This window comes from Zeus faber (assembly GCF_960531495.2).
Source record: "Zeus faber genome assembly, chromosome: 16".
Lineage (NCBI taxonomy): Eukaryota > Metazoa > Chordata > Actinopteri > Zeiformes > Zeidae > Zeus > Zeus faber.
The window spans coordinates 31,132,249-31,146,701 of NC_137202.1; the positions used below are offsets into that span (position 1 = coordinate 31,132,249).

Below are 14,453 nucleotides of genomic sequence, written 5' to 3' on the forward strand. Positions count from 1 at the left end.
TGACCCTCAGCCCACTGCCCCAGCATGTGACAGCAAAGAAGATCGTACTGGCCACAACAGACTCATAGAACATCCTCAGCATCGTCCGGCAGATGTTAAAGGACCTCAGCCTCCGTAGGAAATAGAGTCGGCTTTGGCCCTTTTTGTAGACTGCCTCGGTGTTTCTGGTCCAGTCCAACTTGTTATTGAAGTACAGCCCCAGGTACTTGTACTTCTCCACAGTGTCCACAGGGACCCCCTGGATGGAAACAGGGGTCACGGATGTTTTTGCCCTCCTCAGATCCACTATGAGCTCCTTTGTCTTAGTCACATTGAGCTGCAGATGGTTCAGCTCACTCCAGGTAACAAAGTTGCCCACGACAGTCCTGTATTCACTCTCATCACCCTTTTTAATACAACCAACTATTGCTGAGTCATCAGAAAAATTCTGAAGGTGGCAGGACTCAGTGCAATAGTTGAAGTCTGAGGTGAAGAGGGTGAAGAGGAAGGGAGAGAGGGCAGTCCCCTGTGGGGCCCCTGTGTTGCTGACTACCCTTTCAGACACACAGTTCTGTAGGCGTACATACTGTGGTCTGCCCGTCAGGTAATCAACAATCCAGGACACGATGGGGGTCTCCACCTGCATCGCAGCCATCTTCTCACCCAGTAGAGCCGGACGGATGGTGTTGAAAGCACTGGAGAAATCAAAGAACATGACTCTCACAGTGCTCGCCGGCTTGTCCAGATGAGTGTAGACTCTGTTCAGCAGGGAGATGATGCTGTCCTCAAGTCCCAGGCAGGGCTGGTAGGCGAACTGCAGTGGATCAGTGAAAGGCCTGACCATAGGCCTTAGCTGCTCCAGGACGAGCCTCTCGAAGGTCTTCATGATGTGGGACGTCAGAGCCACCGGTCCTGAGGGCTGCTGGGACGCGGCGTCTTCGGCACAGGAACGAGGCAGGATGTCTTCCACAGCACAGGGACCCTCTGGAGGTGCAGGCTTAGGCTGAAGACTTGACTGAGTACTCCACACAACTGGGGGGCACAGGCTTTAAGCACCCTGGGAGATACACCGTCGGGGCCTGCAGCTTTGCCGGAGTGGAGTCTCGTCAGCTGTCTTCTCACCAGGTCAGGCGTGAAGGACACTGTAGAGGTGACAGTTGGGGGAGGGGTGGGGTCCTCAGGTTGTGGAGGACATGATGTAGAGCAGAGGGGAGGGGGGAGTAGGTGGGTATGAATTGAGACGGTGAGGAGCAGACAAGGGGTCTGTAAGGAGGAGGAGGAGTAGGGGGAGATAAAGTGGCAGTTGTTGTTGAGCAGCCAACAGCAGAGACTTGTGGGGGATGGGCCGCAGTATCAAACCTATTGAAAAATAGGTTCAGTTCATTGGCCCGGTCCGCATGGCCCTCCAACCCCATGCCACCAGTCTTCTGGACCCCAGTGATGGTTCTCATGCCACTCCACACATCCCCCATATTGTTTTGCTGGAGTTTTTTCCTCCAGCTTTCTCCTATAACTGTCTTTTGCCTCTGTATATATACAGAATATACACAGTATGTATATATATGCTGTATATATACATACTGTATGTAATAACTCTGTAATAATAACAGTAATAATCCATTTGTTATTGATGCCATATGTGTTTGTATGTGTGTGTGTTGCCTCCGTGCAGCAGGGAGAGCACACTTACTGGTTCACCGGGGGGTCCGGGGGGTCCCGGGGTTCCGGCTCGACCGGGGGGGCCCTGAAGGAGAAAGGAGGAGATAATGAGCGAGCACTGATCAATCACCGATCGATCAGCTCTAGCCTGGGAGGGACTGGGTGGGACCACTGCATTCATATTCATATTTATATTCATATTTAACACTACCAAACGCTTTTACTTGATTACTTTGAGGGTTACTTTGAGGGTTACTTTGAGGATTACATTGAGGATTGCTTTGAGGGTTACTTTGAGGGTTACTTTGAGGGTTACTTTGAGGGTTACTTTGAGGGTTACTTTGAGGATTGCTTTGAGGGTTACTTTGAGGGTTACTTTGAGGGTTACTTTGAGGATTGCTTTGAGGGTTACTTTGAGGGTTACTTTGAGGGTTACTTTGAGGATTGCTTTGAGGGTTACTTTGAGGGTTACTTTGAGGTTTACTTTGAGGGTTACTTTGAGGATTTCTTTGAGGGTTACTTTGAGGGTTACTTTGAGGATTACTTTGAGGGTTACTTTGAGGATTACTTTGAGGGTTACTTTGAGGATTACTATTTCAACTGTGACTGGACTCCTTCCGGCTGCTTTGACTCTGAAGGATCTATTACAAACATGGAGACATCTCCTGCCTTCCCCGCAGGCCCCACTCCACTCCTCGGTGGGCTGAATATGGCCCGCAGGCCTTATGTTTGACACCCCTGGAGGTACCCACTGCCTCTGAGAAACAAAGCAATGATCTCACCTCTCTGCCTGGAGCTCCAGCAGGACCTGAGGAGCCTGCAGGGCCTTGAGAGCCCTGGAGGACGGAAGGACCTTGATTATTCATGCTCAACATGAGTATGCATGTATTATGTCATGTAATGTAATGAAATGTAATATTATGTACTGTAATGTAATGTAATGTAATGGAATGCAATATAATATAATGTAAAGCAATTTAATGCAAGATAATGTAATATAACGCAATGTAATGTAATGTCAATTGACCAAATTAACTCAAACAGAAAGGTAACAGTCAAATTGCGTGTCACAGATCCAACAGAGCGGACGTCTTTGAGACAGACCTGGATTCCAGGTTTTCCAGGAGGTCCCCCGGGGCCCTGGAAACACATCACAGATCTTGTTAGCACCACACGCCCTCCAGCGCCGAGGATCCAATGAAGGAACCGTGAACCTCTGCTCTGCTGCTCTATGCTCTGTTACCAACACCCCTGTGCTTCACAAAGCCGAAGCTTCTGGAGCTTGGAGGAGGACTTCCTCTGATGGACTTTGACCTGCAATGCATGATGGTCTTTCAAATCAAAGAGGGAACGGACTTACTGGGAGGCCTTGGACACCGTCTCCAGCTTCTCCTTTTTCACCGTGTTCCCCAGGAAGCCCTGGCACGCCACGCTCCCCCTGCAGGACACACCGACAAGCGGTTTGGAGGACTCCCTGGTACTCATCCCAGGAGAACTTCCAGAGGACTCTAGGTCTGTGGTTCTCAGCGTGGGGTACGGGGACCCAGAGAGGTCCTTTGAAAGGTTCCAGGGCAGCTCCAGCTGCTCCAGCAAAGTGAGCAGTTAAAAAGTCACCATCACTCCATAAACAAGACACGAGCGGCATGAGAGGCTGTGGAATAATGACTGTTTTGATCCAACCTCTTCTCAAATGACGGTGTGTGGCCTAAGGCCATCAAATTGACTGCTCTAGGAGAACCCCAGGACCACCGGGACCACCGGGTCCACCAGGACCTCTAGGTTCATCGGGTCCACCGGGACCACCGGGACCACTGGGTCCACGGGGTCTACCAGGACCTCTAGGTTCATCGGGTCCACCGGGACCACCGGGACCACTGGGTCCACGGGGTCTACCGGCATTCTTACCTTGGGTCCTCGAGATCCTCTGGGTGGAGATGCCCTGTCGCCCTGTGAAGCAGAAGAAAGGTCTGAAACACTGCTCATGGAATTTGAATTACAACTGACTTCTACTAACTGTAGTACCACTCCTCCTCCTCCTACTACCACTATAATACTACTACTACTACTACTACTACTACTAACTGTAGTACCACTCCTCCTCCTCCTACTACCACTATAATACTACTACTACTACTACTACTACTAACTGTAGTACCACTCCTCCTCCTCCTACTACCACTATAATACTACTACTACTACTACTACTACTAACTGTAGTACCACTCCTCCTCCTCCTACTACCACTATAATACTACTACTACTACTACTACTACTAACTGTAGTACCACTCCTCCTCCTCCTACTACCACTATACTACTACTACTACTACTACTACTACTACAAACTGTAGTACCACTCCTCCTCCTCCTACTACCACTATAATACTACTACTACTACTACTACTACTAACTGTAGTACCACTCCTCCTCCTCCTACTACCACTATAATACTACTACTACTACTACTACTACTACTACTACTAACTGTAGTACCACTCCTCCTCCTCCTACTACCACTATAATACTACTACTACTACTACTACTACTAACTGTAGTACCACTCCTCCTCCTCCTACTACCACTATAATACTACTACTACTACTACTAACTGTAGTACCACTCCTCCTCCTCCTACTACCACTATAATACTACTACTACTACTACTACTACTAACTGTAGTACCACTCCTCCTCCTCCTACTACCACTATAATACTACTACTACTACTACTACTACTAACTGTAGTACCACTCCTCCTCCTCCTACTACCACTATAATACTACTACTACTACTACTACTACTAACTGTAGTACCACTCCTCCTCCTCCTACTACCACTATACTACTACTACTACTACTACTACTACTACAAACTGTAGTACCACTCCTCCTCCTCCTACTACCACTATAATACTACTACTACTACTAACTGTAGTACCACTCCTCCTCCTCCTACTACCACTATAATACTACTACTACTACTACTACAAACTGTAGTACCACTCCTCCTCCTCCTACTACCACTATAATACTACTACTACTACTACTAACTGTAGTACCACTCCTCCTCCTCCTACTAGCACTATAATACTACTACTACTCACTGTAGTACCACTCCTCCTCCTCCTACTACCACTATAATACTACTACTACTACTACTACTACTACTAACTGTAGTACCACTCCTCCTCCTACTACCACTATAATACTACTACTACTACTAACTGTAGTACCACTCCTCCTCCTTCTACCACTATAATACTACTACTACTAACTGTAGTACCACTCCTCCTCCTCCTCCTACCACTATAATACTACTACTACTACTATTACTACTTCTAACTGTAGTACCACTCCTCCTCCTCCTACTACCACTATAATACTACTACTACTACTAACACTACTACTACTAACTGTAGTACCACTCCTCCTCCTCCTACTACCACTATAATACTATTACTACTACTACTACTACTACTACTACTTAGTAGTTACTACTTATCGGGGATGGTAGCTCAGGCGGTAGAGCTGGTGGTCTAGTCATCTAAAGGTTGCTGGTTGGATCCCAGGCTCCTCCTGCTATCATGCTGTAGTGTCCTTGAGCAAGACACTTAACCCCTAATTGCTCCTGATGGCTGCGTCCGTCAGTGTTTGAACGATTGTAAGTCGCTTTGGATAAAAGCGTCTGCTAAATGTAATGTAATGTAATGTAATGTACTACTACTACTAACTGTAGTACCACTCCTCCTCCTCCTACTACCACTACAATACTACTACTACTACTCCTACTCCTAACTGTGGTACCACTCCTCCTCCTCCTACTACCACTATAATACTACTACTCCTAACTGTGGTACCACTCCTCCTCCTCCTACTACCACTATAATACTACTACTACTACTACTACTAACTGTAGTACCATTCCTCCTCCTACTACCACTACAATACTACTACTACTACTCCTACTACTAACTGTAGTACCACTCCTCCTCCTCCTCCTCCTACTATGACTATTACTACTACCACTACTACTCCTACCACTACTACGACTACAATAGTACTACTACTGCTACTACTACTACTACTACTACTACTCCTACCACTACTACTACTACTACAATAGTACTACTACTACTTCTACAATACAACTACCGCTATACTACTACTACTACTAACTGTAGTACCACTCCTCCTCCTCCTACTACTACTACTACTACTACTACTACTACCACCACTACTACTACAATAGTACTAATACTTCTACAATACAACTACCGCTATAATACTACTACTACTACTACTACTATGACAATGTAGTACCACTCCTTCTCCTACTACTACTACTTCTACTACTATTACTCCTACCACTACTACTACTACTACTACCACAATAGTACTTCTACTACTACTTCTACAATACAACTACCACTATAATACTACTACTACTACAACGACTAATTGTAGTACCACTCCTCCTCCTCCTACTACTACTACTACTACTACTACTACTACTATTACTCCTACCACTACAACTACTAAAATAGTACTACTACTACTACTTCTACAATACAACTACCACTATAATACCACTACTACTACTAACTGTAGTACCACTCCTCCTCCTCCTACTACTACTACTACTACTACTACAATAGTTCTACTACTACTACTTCTACAATACAACTACCGCTATAATACTACTATTACTACTACTACTACTACTACTACAATGTAGTACCACTCCTACTACTACTACTACTCCTATTACTTCTACTACTACTATTTTTACAATACAATAACGCTATAATACTACAACTACTACTACTACTTCTCCTACAACAATACTACTACTACTCCTACTACTACAATATAACTACTACTACAATACTACTACTCCTAATACTGTCACTACTTCTACAATACAACTACTACAATACAACTACGACTATAATACTACTGCTACTACTATACTGTACTAATACTACTATACTTCTAATACTACTACTACTAAAATACTACTAATACTACAAAACTACTTCTACTCCTACTACTACTTCTTCTACAATACAACTACTACAATACTACTACTACTATACTACTATTACTACTACTACTACTTCTCCAATACAACTACTACAATACAACTGCTACCATACTTCTACTACTACTACTACAACAATACTACTACTACCCCTGCTATACTACTAGAATACTTCTACAATACTACTACTTACAGCTTTATATCCGTTGGTATGTACGATAAGACTAGAGCCCCGACTAGGACTGACGATACTGTACAAAGAAATTACTACTATGTACAGTATATACCGTCCTATAAACCTGTATTACTGCATACTGAAGTATTTACTGTATTGTTACAGTATTTGCTGTATTACTGCAGTATCACTGCAGTATTTGCTGTATTGTTTTATAGCTACTACTACTACTACTACTACTACTACAACTACTACTTCTACAATACAACTACTACTATAATATTAATATGACCACAATACAATACAACTACTGCAATACAACTACTACTAAAATACAACTACTACTACTATACTGTATTATTACTACTATACTACTACTACTACTTCTATACTACTACTATACTACTACTACAATTACTACTACAATACTACTAATAATCCTACTACAACTACTGCTTCTACAATACAACTACTACAATACAACGATTACTATACTACTACTACTACTACAATACAACTACTACTATACTACTACTACTACTACTACTACTACTCCTACTACTACAATACGACTACTAGTACTACTTTAAAAATGTAACTACTACTATACTAGTACTATAATGCTACTACTCCCACTAGTACTACTACTACAAAACTACTACCATACTACTACTACTACTACTGCTATACTACTATAACACTTCTACAATACTACTAATTACAACTTTATATCAATTGGTATGTACGATAAGACTAGAGCCCTGACTAGGACTGACGATACTGTACAAAGTATTTACTACTCTGTACAGTATATACCGTCCTATGTTCAAGTTCAAGAGATTATTTGTCACATACATACACATACGGTCGTACATATATGCAGTGAAATGTCATGACACCCAGTGATTGTGTACAAGCTCTATAAGCTTGAAAAATACTCGAGTGTGCGTAATCGACACGCAGTGCTCGCGCAGGCGGCCACAAGGGGCGGCGCCACAATGGGGATACCTCCATCACAGCGGTATTTACTGTATTACTGAAGTATTTGCTGTATTTCTGCAGTATTTACTGTATTACTGAAGTATTTTCTGTATTACTGCAGTATCACTGCAGTATTTGCTGTATTGCTGCAGTATTTGCTGTATTACTGCAGTATTTGCTGTGGCCCTCAGCTGAACACTGATCTCTGCGCTCTATGTATAAGTGTCAGTGTACAATGTAAATTAGCCGTTAGCATCATGCTAACACAGTACTTCTGGAGGTTGGACTGAGAATTGCAAGCATGGCTTCAGAAGTAAAGAGTAAATAAAATGAGTTTTAGTCTCACCAATGTCCAAATGTTGGGACTGGGTGGAGGAATAGCGTAAAAAGGAGGAGGGAATGCTTTATTTAAAGGTGGAGAAGCTGATTTAGATGCTAAAGCACTTTCAGATTTTTTTGCTCTAATGTTCAGTGGAAACTTATCAATGGTTATCAATTCTACAGCCGTTCTACGGTGCAGAGTACTAAGTGGGGACGGTAGCTCAGGAGGTAGAGCTGGTGGTCTAGTCATCTAAAGGTTGCTGGTTGGATCCCAGGCTCCTCCTGCTAGCATGCTGTAGTGTCCTTGAGCAAGACACTTAACCCCTCATTGCTCCTGATGGCTGCGTCCGTCGGTGTTTGAACAATTGTAAGTGGCTTTGGATAAAAGCGTCTGATCAATGACTTAATGTAATGTAAGTCAGGTTGTATTTCCTGAAACTCATATGGTTGGTGTTACTTTATGGAACTCATGGGATGGAACTACAGTTCAGTGCTAAAGGGCCTAATGCCTAATGCCAGTGCATTAATACAAGGGCCACATTGGGTCCGTGGACCGCCAGTTGGATTGCCTGATCTACACACTCCAAAACAGTACCCACCATGAGCCCAGCGCCAGGCTCTCCAGGCTCCCCTTTGAGTCCAGGTGCTCCTTGGGGCCCGGCCAGCCCCCCAAGATCTCCCTGTGGACACACAGACAGATGGAGGTTCAGGTTGAGGTGGTGGTTATGGTTCAGTAGGAGGTTCAGGTTGAGGTGGAGGTTAAGGTTCATTAGGAGGTTGAGGTGGAGGTTCAAGTTGAGTTGATGTAAACATTAAAAATGGTTTATTGCAGGAGACAGCTTCTGGTCACCCCCCCACCCCCCCACCTCACATGTCATTATTGTAGAACGTTCCCTCAGTGTTTTTAAGTTTTACCCAAATGTTTTAGACTTGGAGTACTAGCGTCCACCGGACTCTCGGTCCAGCTTTACCCCCAGACCGGTCGGATGGTTCCAGAACCTTCTCCATGGTCTCTCTGAACTTCTACCACAGCACAACTTTAGCTTGACCGCCGGGTCCACTCAGCCTCCTTCAGGACGTGGTCCTCTACTGGTTATTCCAAGCAAACCCTCACTTCCTGTTTGGGCTTCCAACGTCTGTCAAGTGCCTATCTGTCTGTCAGTGCCCATTTGATCCAGCTCTCCACCAGGTGGTGCTGGACAACTCAGCTCCTCTCTTCTCCAGAGTGTCCAGAACATTTGGCCTCAAAGTGGATCATGGAACACTCTGGTACCAGGTACACTGCCCCCTGGTGGTGGAACATGGCATCTTTCAGTGTTTTCGAGCACCTCTCCACTGACTCCAAGAAAGTGGTGCACTCTCACCTGTTGAACCCTACCCGACAGGTGGAGTTCACCGCCTCCCAACAGCTGGACCTACTCCACGTTGTGCCTTACGATCACCCTTGCGGGGGCTGGGCCACGAGGCGGTGTTTCGGAATCCCCTCACAAAGAGAAGGGACCTTTGCAAAAGTATGTATGTATGATTTCATGACCTGAAGGTTCAACTTGTGATTAGGACCTTCACTCACCTTCTCTCCTTTCAGGCCTTCTCTCCCTGGGCCCCCTGCCGGCCCCAGTGAGCCCTGAAAACAAGAGAAGAGACACATCCATTAGCAGACCTTCATCCTCCTCCTCCTCCTCCTCGATGCTGGAGTGCACCAGAATTTATGAAATACCTCTTTCTACCCCCCTGCTTCTGAGCTCAGACAGACATTCGGTACAGCAGCAGGTGCAGGAGCAGATCTGCCTCTTGCCACTAATTAATTCTTCAATTTGAGCACTGATAATCCCTGGAAAGAAAGGAAGCCTGGACTTCTGTTCTAGTTCCCTCTGAATCCCTGCTGCACCCTATCTTTTTATCTGTCTTCTAGAAAGCGGAGGCCCGTTGACCTGCAGATGCCGCTCTGAAGGCCCCCCTACTCACCGGCTCTCCCTGGAGTCCTGGGAGTCCGATGGGGCCCGATGGTCCTGGATTCCCCTGCATCAACACAAGAGAACAGATCAACACGGCTGGTTATGTGCTTGTCGACTTGGGGGCGGAGTCAGGCTGCAGATCTCACGCACGTTGTGTCCATTCGGCTGTCGTCACAGAAAAGGTGTTTATTTGCATCTTTCTCTCCCTCTCATTAACGTCCTCGCATGCATGAATTAACTGGGAAATTGTGCACATCGCCATGGAAACGGGGCCGGTGCAGACCTCAGCATCCCATCGTATTCCACTCTTCCCCTCGGTGTTACACGCTGTCCATGACGCCGGGAACATGGGATGATTTTAACATAAGCCGGTCGATCCAACCTGTTATTCCCACAAGGCCTCGTCGCTTGGTACACGGCGGTTTATTCAGTGTTTTCCCCGTGAGGGTTGGCGTTACGGACTCAGTGTAACTGCATTGAGTGGATTTTGTTTTTACAATCTGTGTTTGTGAAAATAGATAAAGAGTCTCTGACACATCGAGCTCAGTTTGTGTTTCTAGTGCAGCGCTGCGTCGGGTTTGACCCGAGGACACGGACACATGAGATGGATTTCAAAGGACTCACCCCCGGTCCTTTCTCTCCCTTCGGACCCAGCAGCCCCACACTTCCCTTTAACCAAAGAGAGAAAGAAAGAAGAACAGAATCTTCCAGTGAGAGATGGAGATCTTTACAGCACAGGGTTGATGAGGAAATAGAACAAATATCAGACTGAAGAGTGCTCAGGACTTCCATACCCTACAGTTCAATTACAGCATCTGAAATGTTACCTTGACACCTGGAGGTCCCTGGGCTCCTCTTTCCCCCTGCAGGAAAAACACACCTCTTATGTTCTCACACATAGAAAGTCAACCTTCCCTATGATGATACTTCTGAAATAATGAAGTATGGTGCATTGTGGGAGTTTATCTCAATCATAAATCATCTATATTTTCTAAATAAACTTTATTTGAAGCTTTTGTCTAAATGGTGGAAGTGCTTTCTTTTTAGATGTCTTGTGACCTTTAAGTAGGAAACTCTGAATTTTCTGGTATCCTACAGTATCGGAGCAGCAGGTAAGATGGAGTCCAGAGGAGAACATCTGGAAACATCCAGAGAATGTCTAGAGAACATCTGAAGAACATCTGGAGAATGCCTGGAGACCACCTGGAGAACATCTGGAGACCACCTTCAGAACACCTTGGGAATGTCTGGAGAACATCTGGAGAATGCCTGGAGAACAGCTGGATCATGGCACGGTGGCACAGTGCATTGCACTGCTGCCTCACAGCAAGAAAGCACTTGGTTCAATTCCCGCTTGCGGCGCTGTTGGCACTGTGCTCCGGTGGGTTATCTTCCAATGAGGGGCCTTTCTGTGTGGAGTTTGCATGTTCTCCCCGTGCTCACATGGGGTTTCCTCCATGTAACATCAGTAAGGACCCCCACCAAAAACATGCACAACACCCTCGTCTGACCAGCGATGGACATATGATATGTAACCAGGTCAAGGTTACATATCATATGTAACTGATGAAATGAAACCATTTCACCAGCACCATCCAAAGCGTGTCTGTGTTTGCATGGATGCATGTGTTGTGGTGGTGTGTGTCGTGTGATGACAAAAGATTCTTCTTTCAAACCGAAGTTCTCAAAGCTCCAAGAAGACCTTGTGATATGGAGAAAGTATTGTTTGGTGAGTCGGCCATCTGAACTTAACGAGATATCCCAGCAAGCATTTTAACCCAGTTCATCCTTCGCCAGAACAATCCGGTTGGCTGTTCTTTGGGTTCTTACTTTGAATAACCAGATAATCTTGTGTGGAAGATCTTACTGTGGAAACCGCAGAAAAGGACTTCAAGGTGTTTGTTCCTGTATGGGGACGGTAGCTCAGGAGGTAGAGCTGGTTGTCTAGTCATCTAAAGGTTGCTGGTTCCATCCCAGGCTCCTCCTGCTAGCATGCTGTAGTGTCCTTGAGCAAGACACTTAACCCCTCATTGCTCCTGATGGCTGCGTCCGTCGGTGTTTAAATAATTGTAAGTCGCTTTGGATAAAAGCGTCTGCTCAATGACAAAATGTAAATGTTCCTGGATGTTGGTCCTTTTGCATCAGTCTAGGTTTGTTTTTGATATTTGGTAAAACAGCCTTTTCTCAGCTTCCTGTTGTAAACAAATTTGTTTTAAGCTCTGAACAACGTCAAGTCTCAGCAGCATCTGTGTTTTTCTTCAAACCAAACACCAACAGTGCAGCTCTGCTTCGCACCAAACACTAAATATTGGTTTTCATGTTGGAAGCGTAAGGTGAAGATTTGAAATAATGAGGAATGCTGTTACCCGATCTCCAGTGTCTCCCTTTTCTCCCTTTTCCTTCAGGTCATCCTAATAAAGAATAAAAAACACAATATGTGTCTAAATATTTAACCACACAACTGCAGCACATTGTGTTTCATGACTTGTTATGATGCAAAATGTACTTACACTTCCAGAGAGCTGCCGTAGTCCGTGAGCCGTCATCACCTTGAAGACCAGAGAATCAAGGTAAAAAACAATTTGATATCTTCACGTAAATTCCTTCAATCTGAGGGGCTCACAGAAAGCCAACGGCCTTTTACATAAATACACATACTTTTACATAAAACTCAAGGTGCTGTGCAGACCTTCATCACTCTGTTTGGACAAGTCCAACATGTTCAACCAAGCAATTGTAATTCCATGTGTTCTTCCATCCCATTTCAATCAATTCTTTGAAATTTTCCCGAAATGACCTTGAGCTGAATGGTAACGTGTCTGCAGAGCGCGGGAACAACACAGGATCTATACATGGAACCCTGTATCACTGCACTGGGTTACTGCATACTGCACTGCATACTGTACTGCATACTGTATCACTGCACTGGGTTACTGCATACTGCACCGCATACTGTACTGCATACTGTATCACTGCACTGGGTAACTGAATACTGTATCACTGCACTGGGTTACTGCATAATGCACCGCATACTGTACTGCATAATGTATCACTGCACTGGGTTACTGCATAATGCACCGCATACTGTATCACTACACTGGGTTACTGCATACAGTACTGCATATTGTATCACTGCACTGGGTTATAGCATACTGTACTGCATACTGTATCACTGTACTGGGTTATAGCATACTGTACTGCATATTGTATCACTGTACAAGGTTATATCATACTGTATTGCATACAGTATCACTCTGATGGGTTATAGCATACTGTACTGCATACTGTGTTACTGTACTGGGTTACTGCATACTGTATTACATATTGTGACACTGCACTGGGTTACTGCATACTGACTCACTTTGTGGGTTACTGCATACTGACAACCAACCAGAACCAACCGGAACCAACTACAACCAAACAAAACCAACTGTAACCAACTAGAACCAACCAGAACCAACTAGAAACAGCCAGAACCAACTGTAACCAACTAGAACCAACCGGAACCAACTACAAACAGCCAGAACCAACTGGAACCAACTAAAACCAACCAAAACCAACTGTAACCAACTAGAACCAACCGGAACCAACTACAAACAGCCAGAACCAACTGGAACCAACTAGAACCAACCAGAGCCAACCGGAACCAATTAGAAACAACCAGAACCAACCGGAACCAACTAGAACCAACCAAAACCAACCGGAACCAACTAGAACCAACCAGAACCAACTGGAACCAACCAGAACCAACTGGAACCAATCATCCTGGGAGCTGAATGAAGACGAGTCTCGGTAAAACTTTCAAGGTGATTATGTCAGAAACACAGTTTGCCAAACCCTCATTAACAAGTTATAGCTTTAAAATATTTGCTTGATTTCTACAAGTGGCACCTTGTTTGGAAGCTCTGATGCTCCTCTTTCAAATGATGCAGAAAAGTCGAAAGTCAAAAGCCGGCAAATGACCTTAAAGTATAAGGTGGCTCACATATAGATAGTGAATAGATACTGCATATGTACTTACTGGACCTGGGGGACCTGGGGGCCCGACTTCGCCCTGGACAGAAAAGGAAAACACAGTAAATATCAGATGGATTCCTCTGCTTCTCCTTCAACTCCAAACATCCACAAAATGTCTTAAGGTTAAAAATAGAGGATCATAAATCAAGAAGGATTCACTGAATGTTACACAGAGACATGTCTCACCCCTCCGTCTGTCTGTCTCTCTGGTGACCTTTCATCCCAGAGTGACCTACCTTGTGACCTTTCTCCCCGGTGGTTCCCTGAGATCCAGACTGACCCTGCGGGACAGAGGAGCATGAGTCTCATCTCATCTGACCTGACCCCC

The 14,453-nt window shown here is 44.9% G+C and overlaps 1 protein-coding gene across 1 annotated transcript in view; it reads right to left on the reverse strand.

Annotated features, from left to right (window-relative positions):
- LOC307242175 (uncharacterized protein) overlaps window positions 1-14,453 on the reverse strand; it is a gene marked incomplete at its 3' end in the record, with an annotated part of 106,586 nt that overhangs the window by 27,114 nt on the left and 65,019 nt on the right. The window contains exons 13-26 of the mRNA XM_080016507.1: window positions 14,362-14,406; window positions 14,121-14,162; window positions 12,619-12,657; window positions 12,475-12,519; window positions 10,936-10,971; window positions 10,733-10,777; window positions 10,119-10,172; window positions 9,724-9,777; window positions 8,753-8,833; window positions 3,388-3,585; window positions 2,999-3,076; window positions 2,743-2,778; window positions 2,421-2,474; window positions 1,670-1,723 (exon numbers count right to left, since the gene is read on the reverse strand). Coding sequence (XP_079872633.1) covers window positions 1,670-1,723; window positions 2,421-2,474; window positions 2,743-2,778; window positions 2,999-3,076; window positions 3,388-3,585; window positions 8,753-8,833; window positions 9,724-9,777; window positions 10,119-10,172; window positions 10,733-10,777; window positions 10,936-10,971; window positions 12,475-12,519; window positions 12,619-12,657; window positions 14,121-14,162; window positions 14,362-14,406 — 861 coding nt within the window. The remainder of the gene's footprint in view (window positions 1-1,669; window positions 1,724-2,420; window positions 2,475-2,742; window positions 2,779-2,998; window positions 3,077-3,387; window positions 3,586-8,752; window positions 8,834-9,723; window positions 9,778-10,118; window positions 10,173-10,732; window positions 10,778-10,935; window positions 10,972-12,474; window positions 12,520-12,618; window positions 12,658-14,120; window positions 14,163-14,361; window positions 14,407-14,453) is intronic.